Genomic DNA, 17,397 nt, shown 5'->3' on the forward strand with positions numbered 1-17,397 from the left:
CAGCACCATAAACACAAGATGTTTCATGTGTTTTCACAAAATGTTGCCATGGGTGAAGGCCTAAATACCTCTCGTGACATCATTCACTGAACCTTAAATTTCTTGAAAAAAATAATAACCTTTGGTACAGATTTTACACAACAGTAATACAACAAGAGGCCCAAGGTGCTCAGCTGACATTTTCACGAGAATTAAAATTTTAAAGATGGCCACCTAGTGCCCTATTGGACCGAAATTATGGTAGTAATTAAGAGGGTACACAGGTACCGTAATACCATCATTACACCTAGTGTGTTGGACTCCTAGCAGTTAGTTTTGGTATAATTAATAGGACTTAGTTGAATTATCCAGTGGCTCTGTCCAGGCCTAAGTGGAAGGAAAAGTCAGGTTGAAGGTAGAAGGTACCAAGGTAGATAACTGCAAAATTTTGACCAACTCCTTGTTTTAAGCATAATAGGACTTAGTAGAACTAGGCATTTTTACTCGTTGGCAGAGTAATATTGATGATGGACGTTGAATTTGAATTGTCTTGGTCAATGGTGGGCTTGGTCAACTGGGTTGGACCTTTGGCAAATTTGACAATGCAACAGCAATTCTTTGTTAAAGTGGGACCATTTTTTCAAAAACCCAATCACCTTGATCTTTGCTGAACAAGACCCCTTAAGGGCAAGTCAAGGGCCAACCTACACAAATGCGCCAAGTTTGGTGTCCGTTGGGCCAAGGACCCAGGACCAGTGGGGGAACAAACAAAAGACTAACGTTGCTTGAACACCGAAATTTTTGTATTTTATGGTAGTGGGTACCCATTCTCATATTCATAAGATATAAGAACTTTACAGCACAAATTGTAATCAAAAGTGGCCAAACCAGTAATCAAACTACAGTGTATACCAAATCAGTTCAATAGCCCTAGTAGTTGCTTTGAAAAGTAACTACCCCTGTGCTTAATGCCATTCATTGCCAATGCAAATATAGGGCTTGTGCAGCCGACGTCACAATGGACATCACCCGCCGCCCTTTTGGATGGCAAAATGAAGAGATCAACCAACATGACGCACCTGTGTCAAGGACTCCTCTGCTTGCCGTCCACGAGGACCTCAAAATCTTCAGTTGTTAAATGGAATTGGTTGTTTACTTTTTTTATATTACGACAAAAATCACTGAAATCAAAAGAATTGGTAAAATTTCATGCATTTCTATGGGCATATGATGGGTGTTATCACCATTTTTGTTCTAGTATATACTCCAAACCTTCAATTCATGCTGAAAGCATTATAGGGAAAAAAGGCTGGAAAAAGTAGGTAAAACTAGATGTACAGTCTTCCAAATAAGTATTATTTTTTCGAACTGTTTTGGTATAATTAAAGTTTATTGAATTAAGCTCACAACCTTATTGCACAGATCTAGGCCGTGGGTCAGATGATCAAAGGGTGCGGAGTGGCATCTCATCAGTAAAAGTATACTGGCAAAATCCTTTGGCACAAATGGGTTGAGCATCACAAGGTTTCAACTTGATTTTTGGACATTTTATAAATCAACAAAAACAAATATTGGTAAAATGTATCGATGCTAAATATCATGATGCACAACAATATGTCCTTTTGAATACTAGTATACTGCATTTCTGGGAAAATCATTTAAAAGGCCATGAATTGAATCTGATCGAAATGTGGTCACCGAGGTCACCTAGTGGTACATATGTAAAAATTTCAATTCGATATTCCCAGCTGTAACAAAATGGAGACAATGACAGACGACGAACACTGCAGTATTGTATCAGTTCACAGGTGAGCTAACAACCAAACTATGCCAATCCAAAATCTGGGGCACCCAGAACCCCAAGAACCATTCTCTCTGAGAAGTCAGCTTCACATCGGCACAGTTTGAGCTCTAAAGCGCATGTTGATACTGATGGAAGCCTCTTATCGTTGGTGAATGTGATTCTTGGTGGAATGTCGAACCCACCCGGTGGTATCGATCGGAGTCCACTAAGGAACTGGAGGAAGTCTTCAAGACTGCAGGCTAGGTCTGAAAAAGTTTTAAAAAATAATGCATTCAGATTGCTGATACATGTATGTCAAAAACATCAGTGTTTCCAAAACCAGGGACACGGTCAAATACCCCTGAAATTCGATGAATGGAAATGGGAACCAGGAGTGCACGAGTCAAACGAAGCAGCTAGAATGTAGAAATAACATGGTACAGGGAACAATCCCCAATGGTTCATGTTCACAGGAGTTTTCAATGCTCCACAGTCATTTGTGAAAGTTTATGGTATTTCCATTGGTTTTTGCTGTCAGTTCAGTGTCCCCCATTGAATCATCTCATTCCATGTGTTTTGACCAATTTTTCTAGAATAGAAGTGCCCTTTTAACCAGATTCAGACTGTCCTCCATCCCCATAATAATGTTGCTCCACAGATAACCCACCTGCACAAAGGGCACACATCACCACTTGGGATGTCACAGATCACCACCAGCCTCCCTATCACTCAATGAATGAAATGATGCATTGCAAACGACTTAACGTGAAATTGACAGTGAAAAGTTTTGTTCTATGTGTCGTGACCACGAAAAGTTGGTCACATGAGGAACCTGGCTATTCTGTCATACAGTTGCTGCCCTAACAACTGCAAACAACAATGAATTTGATGTTTTATTACTGTTTTTTTATCATTCTAGTATTGCTTTTCTTTTTCAGTTTTAGCGTGACTTTAGGTGGAAGGCAACCACTAAGTTGAGTGGGTCCTCTTCGCAACCAACTCAATCCAGATGACACAATTGTAGTACTGATTAGAATATTAATTCAGTCTCTCAGATAATTTTTTAACCAGTGGCTACTATCAACAATTACTGAGTGAACTCCACCTGATGATATTTAAATACAACTTTGACATTCATTGACTTACATATCAAAACGGTTCAATATACCGCAGGGTCTCTGCCAGAGGGTATGAATTGCATACCCTGAAAAATGTTGAGGGTCTTTTTTCATACCCTCAAGATCCCAGAGAAGTGATTTTTTTTAATAATTTTGAAAATTATATAACTTTACATGTAAGTTTAAGGCCTTCAGTAACATAATGATTATTTTAGAGCCTTACAGGAATTTCTGGCGGAAACCCTGTACCGGTATAGTAGGTACCCCGGTAATAGTACCCACAAATACCACTACGTAACACTTACTGCCACTCTTGCAGTCAGCAAGGAAGAACAGGAAGGACATCATCACATCGTCTTCTAATTTTCGGTTGTTACAGCCCTCCTCACTATATTCAATGGTGAACAGATTATATACGTCATCTGCTGTGGCACATTTGTTTCCTCCACAGAAGATCTGTTTTGCTGTGCCTGGAAAAGAAGAAGACAATACTAAATAGACACATAGTCCGAAAATGACAACCTTTTGACTACAATGTCCATTTAATACTCAAAATGTTCCCCTGGTAGCAAATGGATTTGGCTCCCTCCCCAACATGGATTTTTAAAAATGGACATGGAAGGTTGCATTGATTAGTCATGGACATACATTGGGCTCCAAAGTTAGAAAAAGACTTGCGTCGTTTTAATCAAACCACTCCCTAGGGTGAATAGTTATTGGAGGTAATCTAATTCAAAAGAAAATGCGCCGACACACATTGTTCGAAAGGTATATATTTTGTGCAATTGGCCCATATACAACAGCCTACATGCGGCAGGATATCAAAATATAATTGCAGCTAGAAGTACCTACCATAAAAATTTCATTGAAATCGGATCGTTAGTTAAGGACTTATCGCACTTTTTGTGTTTTCACACAATGCCCCCTGGTGGCAAGAAACGTAGATGGAACGAAATTTATGGGTGTTGTGCACATCCCTGGATGAGTGCCTAATACATACCAAAGTTTCAAGTTCCTATGTTAAACGGTCTAGGAGATGTCACTTTTGGACGGACGGACAAACAGCAGACAGACAGACGGTGGATGGTAATACAATATCTCCCCGCTTTTTCGGAAAGCGGGGAGATAAGTAAAAAAACACCACATCACCAGGAAGATCAAGTGAGCATTAGATAGGTGAAAGTTAAATAAGATAGATAAGTTAAAATTTGTACCTGGACACTGTTCGAAAATCCTATTCAGCCCCAGAACTTTCATTCCGTCGAGGAATTGCTCTAACTGAGCCCGATTTCTAATGACAGTATAATGGAGGGCAGCTGTGCGAAGGAAGTTCGATTTTGTTTCCAGTTTCAAAACGTTAGTAAATCCAATAGTACCCGCAATCTCTGTTAGATTATCCGTCAATAGTGCGGAGTCACTTTTCTCCAACTGGCCTGCATAAAAGTACAGCCGCTCTTGCAGCATGAGCGTACTGCTAGACACAGTCAGTTTCCCCTGCTCACCAATCAAAATTCCAGCATTTATAATGGCTGGCAGCAGTAGTTGCAAAAACTCCTTTGCAACCCCCCCTTCATCAATTCCAGCCTCCCCGTGGAATCTGACCAGCAATCTGTTTGCCGGATCAAAATCTTTTCGCCTCATCCACCTGAGTGTAAAACTACTGTGGCCCTGTGGTTCGAAATTAGCTCTTTCACACTGAAAAATAAAAGGATGATGAAAAAATTATTAAATCACAAAAAAAGTAGTTGGTATGTTTACACAGATGGTACAATAATCAAGTGTTTAGTGTACCCTGTTTGTAAATGTTGAAGTCACCTAGTCTGGGCGACCTCATACTCTTGTTCAGAAAATAGTAAATAAAATCTCTTGAAGACTTGGGTCATTTGGGCACTCAAATACTAATAGTATGGTAGTCATTTTCTGGAGGTTCTGTGATGGTCATTTGTGGGTGCGTGCATTTCTGTAAACCACCATGCTGCAGCACTGTGGTGTTTTTCTTCATGCAGTTGTGACCATCGGCCTACATCTGCAAACAAACTAAAATGTTTAAAAATCCGCAATTTGCATCACTTATTCTTCAAATTGGCATTAGACCATGTGCTCACCTTGGTGAAATTATAATTTTATGCAAATAGTGACTGGTATTTAATGCAGGTGAAGTTCCAACATAACACAAGACAAACTGCACATAACAGGACCAGCCATATGGCTGATTGCACCAAAATCAGTTACAGGGAAGAGGGTTGTTACGCTCCAACTCTATAATAGTGCCAACTCTGATGGACATGATTCCAACTTCAATATGCCAGCTCTGATGGCGATAGATAAGTACTCAGCCGCAAGATGTCTCTACCCGGTGAACGGTTTGTTCCAACTCTAATATGCCAACTTTGAAAGCGGAACTGTGTATACAGTTTCGATACACGTGCGAGTCAAGATATTGCGATCATTCCTTATACTTTCTTCGGTTATCTTTTGTCATTGTGAATTGGGGTTGGCCGGTTCCGATACGGTACGTACATGCATTGGTTCACTGATTAATCTCATGCGTCTGTTCTAAGAAGTTCGTACACAACTGAGTTGCTGATGATACCCTCAATGGCCACATTGATATGCTTGGGTCTGTGCTCGTGCAAGGTGGCACAAAATACACGCTTTTTCATAGCAGATAGGGCCGAAGGTAAATGCTCTATCTCATGCTAGGCTGGATAGGCAGTGTTGGAGCAGTCCAAGCCCCGGCCTAGGACTACTGCTAGAGGTTGATGTTAATAAATGGACGTTCGGCCTCCTGGAAAAAAAGATAGACATCTTCAAACACTTGTCACGGGAAAGGGTACATAGGCCTACATGTATTTTCAAAAATTCTATCAAAGAACTCGGCCTGGAAGGGGGAGGGCTGAAATTCACCTGAAAAAAATCGTCGGTTTACCCGATCGATGATGACGTTTATAAGGAGTTGTATCGTTTTCTGTCGGGAGACGTACGATGGCGCGAACTTTCAACGCCTGCGGAAATGAAAGCAGACCAGAAGAAGATTTCTGGCAGGTACCGAATCATGAGAAAAACCAATCCGCTAAATGGGAACGACGAGGAAAGAATTGTGGAAGTCGGTGGACATAGGATATTTCCGAGGATATCAGAAATTGAGCCTATAGTCAGGTATTTCTTTGGCAAATATAAAGGACTCGCTGCCAAGAAACTATCCGCCGTTATATCCAGGCAATACTGTGCGATGGGAGAAAAGCTTGTGCGTCGATATCTTGCAAAAATGAAAGAGAGTCAGAGCCGAAAACCTCTCTTTTCCAACAAAGCTTCGGCCTGTTCTGGCAAAATCAGTGATGGCCCGGATCCAAATGGACCTTGTGAACTTCTCAAACATGCCCGTAGAAATAGAGGACATGAAGTACTGTTACGTTCTTTCAGTGCTCGACATCTTCTCAAGATATCTTTGGCTGAGGCCACTTTGCGACAAAGGGTCGCCTAGGGTGGCTGAAAAGATTGAACACGGCTGACCCAAAATAATCCATTGCGATAACGGCGGAGAACCCAAGAAGATGGTTAGCAGACCAGCAGAGAGGTTAAACGTAAAAATCATCAAGGGTCGGCCGTATCATCCCCAGACCCAAGGAAAGGTTAGTTTCAATGCGCTTAAATGTTTAAAAAATGCAAGTTCAGTAGGACAGATTAGAATTTGTTTCAATGAATCTGAGCAAGGACCCCCCCCCCGGGAAAATGAATTTAACTCCGGGTCTTGGAGACATATGTAGTTCCACTGGTAGGTCCGACTGTCAGTGAATAAATTTATATCCAAATCGTCACTTTACATTTATCGCCTGTTGTTACTGCAACCCATGAACTCCTCCATGAAATTATAGGTCTCGCAGATATGAAATTCGTGCTTGTGAATAAATCTTAACGGACAATAATAATCCTGTTCTTTGTTTTCAGGTTGAAAGGGTACAAAGAACGTGAAAAGAGAAACTCGCGTTTGACATTTCACAATTTGTGCAAACGGGCAAGGCTCATTATTGGGTTGAAGGATTGCCGTCCTACGCAAGACTGTATAACAACTCTCCGCACGAAGCTTTTAAGAGTAAGTACACACCTAAAGGTTTTTATGATCCGAGGAGACTACAGTACTTGGAGATCTCCAGGAGATCGCCATCAAATTTTGCCCCCTCCTGATACCCCCCTCTGAATTAATACCCCTAGGAATTCCTAGTAGGACATGAAAGTTTTCGTCTGTGATCAGAGGGACAGAAAATATTTTGGGGAAGACAGAAGTCAGGTACATGTTCCACAAAGCAATGGAAAATTGCCCGACGACTTTTCATGTGTACCTTTTTTCAGATAAATATTGTCCTTTTGAGTCGTTCTTCGCCCGAGTGCCTTGGTTGCCTGGCAGTAAAGAAAAGAAAAAGAAAGACGATGGAACAACAACCGAGGACGAAGACGAACATGAGGAGGAGGACGAAAAATAAATGGGGTGATTATCCTTTATAGATAATTCCTAGATGCGGGATGCAGTCATCCTTCGTCCAGCGGGTTTATTTTTGCTTGCTCCTTTTTCATGTGACAAATCAGTAAAGAGATTCTGGCTTAAATTTCTGTGTTGAGCTTCCAAGATAGTTGAACACCTGAGCGAGAAATCACGACTTAATGCTCCGAAAAAAACGAAGGTGGTAGGTTCGAATATTCCTCGTCCTCATGTGATATTTTCTTCGATGTGCCCTATGTGTGCTGAAGATGAGCCAAATTGGAAGGGGGGGGGGGGTGTTGTTTTGGCATGGAATGACCCACATGGAAAGTAAAATCTCTCCCGTTGTTTGCCTCATACTCTCAATGTTTCTACGTCTTTTTCAGGTGGATACAAAAGAGAACAGTGCAACCCTGGATGATGTTCAAGCTTTCAAAGCAGCTGCCGATGAAATTAGAGAAGAGGTCAGAAAGACTTCGAAGAAATACGCACAGAAGATGCTTAACAAAAAGCTAGGCAAATCACCTCCAAGTGTATACGCAGTTGGGGATAAAGTGTTGGTGCGGATTCAAGGTACAGAACAGCGGAAAAGTGGAAAGAAGGTGAAGGCACCAAAGGCAGTCGAGGGGGTCGTTACAAAGGCTCGGAAACAAAAGTACTGTTACAGGGTAAAATACATCTTAGATGATGCCGAAAATGAAGGATGGTTTTCGGTGAGCGATATCACGTCTATGACGCGTAAAGAAGAAGCGAAACGCCGACCGAGAACTGCAAAGACAACAGAGGAATATCTATTCGAGGAGTATTTAACGAATACAGCGTCTTTCTCATCTGTGGAGGCAATGTTGGAATTCATTGAACTCAACCAAGCAATTGAATGCTCAAGATTGGAACACCAGTCAAGAAATAGCATGCAAGAGCGATTCTTCGCAACCATCACCAACCATGGTCTCCAGGTTAGACGAAAAATTGAAGGCGATGGGAACCGCATGTTCGCAACTCTCGTCGACCAGTTGGAACGCGTCGGCATAAACGATTTTAACCCGAGAACGCTAAGACTAAACATCGTAGAGTTTTTACGACGCAACCCAAGGATGTCAGATGGCACCGAATTATTCTCGTTTGTGAGTGGTGACAACAGTTGGGAGGAGTACCTGAGTCGAATGAGCTGCCAAGGTACATGGGGAGACCACTTAGTTCTGCGTGCTGCTTCAGAGATGTTGAAAATGCAAATTGTGGTAATTTCGAGCGTATCTGATCGTCCTGTTACCATCCACCCTTCTGCTGAAACCACTCAGTGCCCAAGACTCCTACTAGGACACCCCTTTGAACTGCACGAGCCTTGAAGAAGCCCAGCATCAGGCAGACAGTCCCAGTATCGGTGCTGCACACTTGGACCCAAATGATGCATTTACAAACGAAAGTGTTCTTGAGAGTACCGAGAATACCTCAGATGATGTGCGTGGTTCCGTAGACTTGCAGTCCCAAACAGTGTCGATGGGAAAACCCCATGAAGGACCCGATGACCCATCAGATACTTTACCTCTGGATGCTGAATGGCCTTTGGATGATGATGAAATAAGACAGGCTGTAAGAGCGGAAAGGGGTGAAAATTTAACGGAATGGGATGCTGTCCCAGAAAATCACTGGCTCTTTGGCATAACGAATGCGAGCGTGCTGTGGGCCAGAGATGCACAGACGAGAGGAATCACACTGGAAAAGGTGAATGGGCATTACGTTTTGAATGAAGAACTGATGGACGATTTTGACGCATTCCAGGGGAAAATGACAGCAGAGGATTCTCGAAAACGCTTCAAAGACAAGCTTCTTAAAATTTGGCTTGCCAAATTTCGACCTTCAACAGCTTTTCCGGAAGACGGTGATTTTTTTTCCTAATGAACTCAACATCAGCTAGAGAATTTGATGAGTGGAAGTGCTCCTATCTGATATAGTTAATAACAACCGTAACATGTGTAGCTTCACTTTACTTTACCGTGAACAAAGGTCTAGTTTTGTTTAGTAAATAGTCAACTAAACATATACTTGAATATGACATGAACCATGATTATACACTTTATGATAATTTGGATGAGAACCTTTAATTTCGTTCAAAGGCTATCTTCCAGATATTTTTCTGAGAAAAATATATCGTAGTCAGTAATTGTACTATCTGTATCTATTAGAAAATACATAGTAAGTGATCTTGATCTTAATGTTTTTATACTTGGTTTTCTTGCTTTTTAATGTATTTGTACAGATTCATTTTACGTCAGTCAAAGCACCAAAAGAGGCGAATTTTGCATTTCTAGACACTTTAGGCACTAGCTTTGTTCGAAAAAGACTAATAAGGGTCTAATTTGTTAGCCAACTCCTTGAGACACAAAAGGATGTCGTGTCTTTTTCACAAGCTAGCTTGCCAAATTAAAGTGCAATTAGACCTTAATTACTTATTTCTGTCCAAAGTTAGGCCTCTTTTTGTCTAAAAGGTTTAGAAATGCAAAACCTGCCTCATTTGGTAATATTAGTGGTGATGGGTGTCCCCACGACTCGATCATCTGACTAGTCACGGGTAGCTGGACCTAAGATCTTTGGATCTCAATGCCAATTGTCAACTGAGATATCCTTCATCTACGATTGTTTTATCCTTACTAATATCTGTCACAATAACCTATGTCTAAAGATGATGAGCAAATGTCAATAGACATGAATAAGCAGGGACAAGTCCTGATGCAGGGCGGTCAAACAATCTTTGGAGGACACCATGTACTTTTTCTACACTGAAAAAATCAACATGAAAAATCAACATGAAAATCACACAGCCGACGTAGAGGCATGTCAAATGCCTGTGTCGTCATTTTACAACCCGCATTCATTAAACACCAAAATACCAATGGCTACAATCAAATTGTTGCTCTTTTTGTGCCCAATATCTTCAGGATGTTCAGGAAGTCAGCTGAATGGACCATGGGAGATCTTTGCGTCCTTGCGGATAAGAAGACGAACGATCATCCTGCTTTACTTAGGCGTTTTTAAATCATTCAGACTGATTGCAAACTCTCGTATAGTTGGCATATTAGAGTTGGAACAAACCGTTCACCCGGTAGAGACATCTTGCGGCTGAATACTTATCTATCTCCATTGGAGTTGGCATATTTAAGTTGGAATCATGTCCATCAGAGTTGGCACTATTATAGAGTTGGAGCGTTACAAGGGTCTCCAACAGAACATCCAAACATCCAAACTGATGTCAGTGATATGTTCATACTTGGTTAGAATATTCTAGCTAAAATAGGCGGCCACATGACAGAGGGTATCTTCATACATGTTTTTACCAAATTAGAACATTCTAGCTCAAATAGTTACCAAATGTGGCACAACAGTGATGTCATGAACTTTGACCTCTGTGACCTTGAAATTTACGCTAAACAAAAAACCTGTCTAATATGTCTTGTAACCCTACTATATATACATACCATAAATTTCTTATTAGGGTCGGACCATTTGCTATGGAGTTTGATCACATTTTGTGTTTTCGTAAAATGCCCCCTGGTGGCCAAACAAAGAATCATCTGGGACTGAAATTTGGTGTGAGTCGTCCCAGAGCCCAAGGGTAGGCCTACATAATGTACTAAGTTTTAGGTCAGGACCACCAGCATGACCAGTGGTTTCAAAACGTGCAATACTAAAATACATACGACAGATGATACATCATCGCACTACCTTGGCGAGGGAGGGGGGGGGGGGGCGTGCCCTCCTTGGGGAACCAAAAAAAAAATTTTTTTTTTAAGTGAAAATAACCTCTCTGATGAGTTTTTGCACCTTACAATGACCAATTCTGCTTCTAAATGACTTAAATTACCCTTTAAAGTCATCAAATTTCCAAAACCAGACAAAAAAATTTCTTGATTTTTTTTCGGCCGGGTACGCCAAAAAGGTACAGACTCTTAACTTGTTTGATTATGTAGTTTATGCAGCTTCAAGCCCAAGTGTATAGGCGTAATCCACAGGTTATTTGAATTGCGCGCCTTATAGATTAAACCCATGACGTCATCATAGACCTAGGTCTACTGTAATGTAGGCATATTGTGAAGAAATGTGCTTTCGCACAATACAAAGTTTGCCGATGGCGATGGCGATGAACTGGGGTGTTTGATTGATTTTTTTGTGCAGGCATGTTGCCACATTAAAGGCCTACGTGTACGCCTACGTTGTTAGCGACCAGCTAGCGAGCAAGATTGGGCCTTAGGCCTATGTTATCACTGCCAGGACCACTCCTTTGGGGTATTCGAAAACCCTGGATCAACAAACACTGGACTGGACTGGACTGGACTGGACTATGACTCAGCGCCCTCCACCACCTGGATTTTTCTAAAAGTTATACAATTCCCACAACCCTGCCGAATCTCTTCCCGCCTATTTCCATCATCAACATCATGAACATGGCGTCACCCGAAAAGTCGTCCGGGTTTTATCGTAGATTTTACGATAATTGGCGACGACAGAATAGGTATGGTTATGTATTATGTAAACAGAAATATGTACAAGTGCCTGCTCTAGACATCTGAGTGATTTGTGGGTCTTGACACGCCATTAACATGATGAAATTGGCAGATGTGTGCCACCGGACCGGCCTGATAATATCGATAATTCATCGAAGTGTATCGCCTACACTCATGTACATAGCATGCACATATCATGCACAGTGTAGCATAGACGGATCGCACATGGGGTAGCACGTGCAAACCAATCAGCACACTCCCTTATAACATGGAGGTTTACCTCCGAGCTTATAATAACTCGAGCACATGGCATAGCCACGGCGAAGATGGAATTGGCCACTATAAGTTTATCAGACTGATACCATGTCCCATTTCCCCGTCGTTTCTCAATACATTGTTGTCGCCATGTTGATGCAGGCGATGGTGAGCAGTGACGTTGAATCCAGTCCAGTCCAGTCCAGTCCAGTGTTTGTTGATCCAGGGTTTTCGAATACCCACTCCTTTGTGCACTTACTAGGCATGTAATGCATTAGTACACACATTCTGAATCATTCTGCTGCATGCAAAAACAACCTAAGTCAGGTGCAACAAGATCACGCATTTTAAAGCACTAACGTTAAAATCTGTCAAATTTCTCATTCCTTTAGAATCTCTGTATAATAACCATTTATCTAAGCAGTTGCTATTTCAATACTCACCAAAAGAATAACTAAAAACCTCCAAAAACATTGATTGACAAAAAACAATGATTGAAGTAAACAGGTATTTTTCACCTCCTTTTGTGGAGAGCTGCATGCAAAAAGAGCCTAAGTCAGAAGATGTTAGAGCAAATACAACCTAAGTCAGACGTAGGTCATTTTTACACCAGATCACCATCTTTGCCTTCATTTTTTGGCAGAAGAGGGCAGCACCTGTAGGCAAACGTTATTATTGGTGGATAGGGGACGGTATGAGGGTTACAGCAATGCTACCATGCAAAAACAGCCCAAGTCTCTGACTTGGGCTGTTTTTGCATGCACCCCTTCAAATGTATTAATAGTATTATGCATGTCATGATGTGCTTGTAGTACTTGTGGCTGTGCATACAAATGCGGGGCATATCCGCGCCCGAATAATCGCTGCAATTCACCATTTACAGTACTATTACTAACAACAGACGTCGTGGCTGTCGAACACGGTGGTGTTTGTGCCTGGAGCACACGTGGCAAATCTGGTGATTCTATTAAGCGGGTAACGACCGTGTTTACAAAATTTTCCAGGTCCGACTTATCCATGTTCTCCGCCATTTTTTTAATACCGGCGGTCCTGCTAGGCGGCGCACGCAATGTACACAAAAACTGATGACGTCATAATGTTCGACTTTATTTTTGTAGCGCTCGACTGATTATTTTCTCGAGTATGAAATTTTTACTCGAGTAATGAAATTTTTACTTTCGACACTATTTCGGTATTTATTATGTATCATTATTATATTTTACAAACACTCGCAGTGAAATTTTTATTAATTGATTCAACTTCAATAAGTTAAATGAGAAGAAAAATAAATATCTCGACTTGAAAAAAAAATTTAGTTTCAAATTTTTTTTCTTGACTTGAAATATTTTTTCTTGACTTGAAAAAAAAAATCTCGACTTGAAAAAAATAATTTCGACTTTTTGAAGCAAACGGCTTGCCATAGCGTTGGCGACAATTTTCTGCTTGTCGAAACTCTCAACTAACTGCCGCAGTTCTTTTTCCGCCCCAACGAAGTTGGTTTCATTGTCTGATACCATCAATTCGGGCTTGCCCCTCCTGGCCACCATCCTTGAAAAGGCGTTGAGAAAGCTTGGGGTGTCTAACCCGTAGGCTACCTCCAGGTGCACTGCTCTGGAAGTTAAACATGTGAACAAACACAGCCATCTTTTTGCTTGCGTGTTCCTTGTCAATTTCACTAGAAACGGCCCTCCATAGTCTACTCCTGACCTGGCAAAGGCTCTGATAGGTACAGTTATCCTATAAGCCGGCAACGGAGCCATGATCTGCTTGAGTGGGTACCTGCGACTTGCTATACAAATGACGCACTCACGCTCCACCCTCTTGATCTCCTCTCGTCCATGGAGAATCCAATATCTCAGTCGAATATCTGCCAGTGTTCCATTAACTCCACGGGTGTGCCTCTGACGACTGTGTGCTCGCCTGATTATCAAGATGGCAAGGTGACTGGTGTTGTAAAGCAAGTACTGATGACGAGCGTCGACAGGCAGATCTGAATTTTGGAGTCTTCCTCCAACGCGTAGGAATCCTTCAGCATTAAAGAACTGGGCAAGTGCTTTCAAAGGTACAGGTGGACACACTTCTTTGGTCTGGAGACCCTTGATGATATGTCCCAGCTTATCTTGCAGCTCCAACTTAATCCAGTACTTCTCTGCCGCTTCAATCTCAGAGGCTCCTAATTCGGGCTGCTGAATGTTCTCACGCTCCATGCCTGTTGCTTTCATAACCCGAATAAACCTGAACACCCAGGCAGTGACCCGCGTCAGTCTGGTCAAACCCGAGTAGGTGATATGGTCAAGCAATGCAGGACTATCGTTGCCGTCTGCAGCCCTCATTGCCCGAGACTCCTCTTCCTTTGATGTTGTGCTATGCGATCAGCTTACATCAGGTGGTGATTTGACTTCGACACTTCTTCTTGTGCCAGGTCTGACAGCCCATCACTATCAGGGTCTAGTCTCCTTTCAGCCGGCCATCGATTTTCCTCCAATTGCAGGAAAGCAGGTCCTTCTGTCCAGAAACTCTCTTCGATGAGATTCTCCAAGCTGGATCCTCTAGTCCCCAGATCCGCAGGATTCTGTTCACCCGGCACGTGTCTCCACTGTTGTGGACTTGATTTTTCCGGAATCTCAGCGACTCTATGTGACACAAATGGTTTATATCGCCTAGACTGTCCATGGATCCAGTGTACAACATCCATGCTGTCGGTCCAAAAATGCAGGGTTGTCACTCCAAGTAATTTCTGAGTTTTCACCGCCAGCCTGAGTATGAGCTCCAACCTCGGTATGCTAATTGCTTTCAGTGGGGCTACACGGGCCTTTGCGGCTGCCAAGGCAATCCTGACTGTGACTGATACATCTGAATACAGACATCTTAAATAGATGGCTGCCGCGTAGGCCAGACTTGAGGCGTCTGCGAAAGTATGGATTTCCATCCTTTCCGGTGTGCTCTCTGTTGACTTTAGACACCTAGGTAGTTCATACCTGACAACAAGTGGTAGCTCTTCAGCCCAGACTCGCACCTGTTTGTCCAGAGCTTCAGGAAACTCCTCATCCCAGCCTAGTCCCTCAATCCAGGCATGTTGAAGAAGGATCTTGGCCCTGATGACAAACGGTGCGAGTAGCTGCAAGGGGTCGAACAACCTTGCCATGAGACTTAACAGGGTGCGCTTGGAGACTACTTCTAATTCCGGTAGGGTATAAGAATATCCAAACACATCTTTCCCTGCATCCCATTTAATTCCAAGGGCCTTAACACTAGGAAGCTCAGATTCTTCAAGATTTACGATGTTTGGTGCCCTGTCTTCAGGTGGTATGTCCTGGAGTGCTTCTACGCTATTGCTAATGAATTTTCGAATGTCCCATTCTGCCTCGTGCAGCATCGCAGTTAACTCACGACAGAGTTGTATGATCTGTGGGACTGTGTCCAAGGACCTCATTACGTCGTCTATGTAAATGAACTGCAGGCAGGACTCAGCAGCCAATGGATAGGCATCCTGATTCCGCTCAGCATTAGTTCGAATGGTGAACTGGGCCAAGAAGGGCGATGCTCGGTCCCCAAATGGCAATCTCGAGGCTTCATACACTTTAATAGGTGAATCTGCATCTAAGTCCCGCCACAATATCCTATGAAATCGACGATCCTCCTCCCTGAGCACTATTTGACTGAACATCTCCCTGATGTCTCCTACGATGGCGAATGCTCCCCTCCGAAACATAACCAAGATATCCACGATGTCCTGCTGAAGCTTAGGACCTGTAAGCATTTCAACATTGAGGCTTTTATTTTGGTAATTGGCGGCGCCGTCGTACACTACACTAACTTTTGTAGTGGCACGGTCCTCCTTACTACACCGAAGTGGGGCAGATACCATCCTGGTTTGTAGGTTTCATCTCGTGGCACCTCTGTGATGTAGCCTTTTCGAATGTTTTCCCTTAATGCACCTTGATACTGCTCAGCAATGTGCGGTCTCTTCTTTAATGAGGTTTCTAAGCTGCGCAAAACGTATCCTAAGTCGATGTTATTTTAAGGGCGCTTCCTTCATGCTTGGTTTAAGGGTTGAGAAAGGAGAATATTCCTAAAGCATGAACGAACGCCCCTACGGAAACCAAGGGAGGGTGGGTGGGGGAAACATTCCGATTCCAGTTCCAGTATGTGGAACTTCCACTATATTCCTTGACCCACTGTCAGTGTGAGTGTTACACATGCACACCTCCCCGGGCTTCATACAGCCTGTTCCACTCCTCCTCGTTGGAGGGCGCTGGTCTTCTCCAGGACTTCTGTCCCTCCTCCTTGCATCTAACATCCTTGCAAAAGACTGAGTTGATTGCATTCAGTTCGCGCCATCTAGGTCATCCACTTAGGATCAAAACGTATCCTAAGTCGATGTTATTTTAAGGGCGCTTCCTTCATGCTTGGTTTAAGGGTTGAGAAAGGAAGAATATTCCTCGCTTCCACAACCCCCTCCATGCAACCCTGGCATGGAGATCTAAATTTCCACCAAACCTCAACACTCTCCAATTCCTCAATGGTAAGCCCAGTATTGCCCCGCTTGCTCTTGACCATATATCCGTCCGTTCCTGCCAGCCCTACCAGATATCACTATCCTCGCAAGGCCTATTTCAACCCCATACCTGATCCGGACCCTGCAGGAAGGACTAGATATATCCAAAACTGCGGGTCAAAACTGGGCTTACCAACCCAATCCTTTCAAGTCAAATGAATGCAAGACGTCATGCTCAATCTCACTACAGATAACCAAGAAACTCAAAATTAAAGAATACACATAGAAATTTATTTTCCAATACTTTTACAGAAATACCGGCTCAGAACACCTAGTCCACTGACCTGACAGTGACCCGGCCACATGTCACCGTTGCTGCAGCCCCATTACCCCGAGGCTTCACCCATTAAAACGCTTTTTTCAAAGTGGAGAGCTCCACATATCCATCACCCGCCATTCTAGCCTCGCCCCTCGCCATATTGTGGACCAAAGCCGTGGCTTGGTCTAGCTGACTACTCCTAGTGTAATGTTTAACAGAGTGATCTGAGAACCAGCCCACGTGTGTGCCTACGACTGCTTTTCCACCCTGCTCTGCGGGCATAGACCTATAAAGCGAAATAGCGCAACCCGCCCGAATACTATGTGGTGTCTCTCCTTCATATATTTCTAAAACACTCAGGTAATGCTTCAACCGATCGTATGTTGCAGAGTAAGAAAACGGAATGTTATCAACCGACCCGTCCGTGGCAATAGGGCGAAAAAGATAACCACAGGACAAATCCAGACCC

At 42.8% G+C, this 17,397-nt stretch overlaps 2 protein-coding genes across 2 annotated transcripts; both read right to left on the reverse strand.

The window, feature by feature from the left end:
* Window positions 1-1,322: 1,322 nt before the first annotated feature.
* LOC135491543 (uncharacterized) lies at window positions 1,323-12,567 on the reverse strand. Its single transcript, XM_064777514.1, has 4 exons — window positions 12,555-12,567; window positions 4,095-4,575; window positions 3,186-3,350; window positions 1,323-2,028 (listed from the first exon to the last, which is right to left on the reverse strand). Exons 2-4 carry the CDS (start codon window positions 4,519-4,521, stop codon window positions 1,805-1,807), a joined length of 816 nt encoding a protein of 271 aa, XP_064633584.1. The 5' UTR covers window positions 4,522-4,575; window positions 12,555-12,567; the 3' UTR covers window positions 1,323-1,804.
* Window positions 12,568-14,488: 1,921 nt separating this feature from the next.
* LOC135491110 (uncharacterized) lies at window positions 14,489-15,979 on the reverse strand. Its single transcript, XM_064776772.1, has one exon. The coding sequence runs from the start codon at window positions 15,977-15,979 to the stop codon at window positions 14,489-14,491; it is 1,491 nt and encodes a 496-aa protein (XP_064632842.1).
* Between the last annotated feature and the right edge of the window lie 1,418 nt (window positions 15,980-17,397).

The sequence above is a fragment of the Lineus longissimus genome, chromosome 7, assembly GCF_910592395.1.
Source record: "Lineus longissimus chromosome 7, tnLinLong1.2, whole genome shotgun sequence".
NCBI classification, from domain to species: domain Eukaryota; kingdom Metazoa; phylum Nemertea; class Pilidiophora; order Heteronemertea; family Lineidae; genus Lineus; species Lineus longissimus.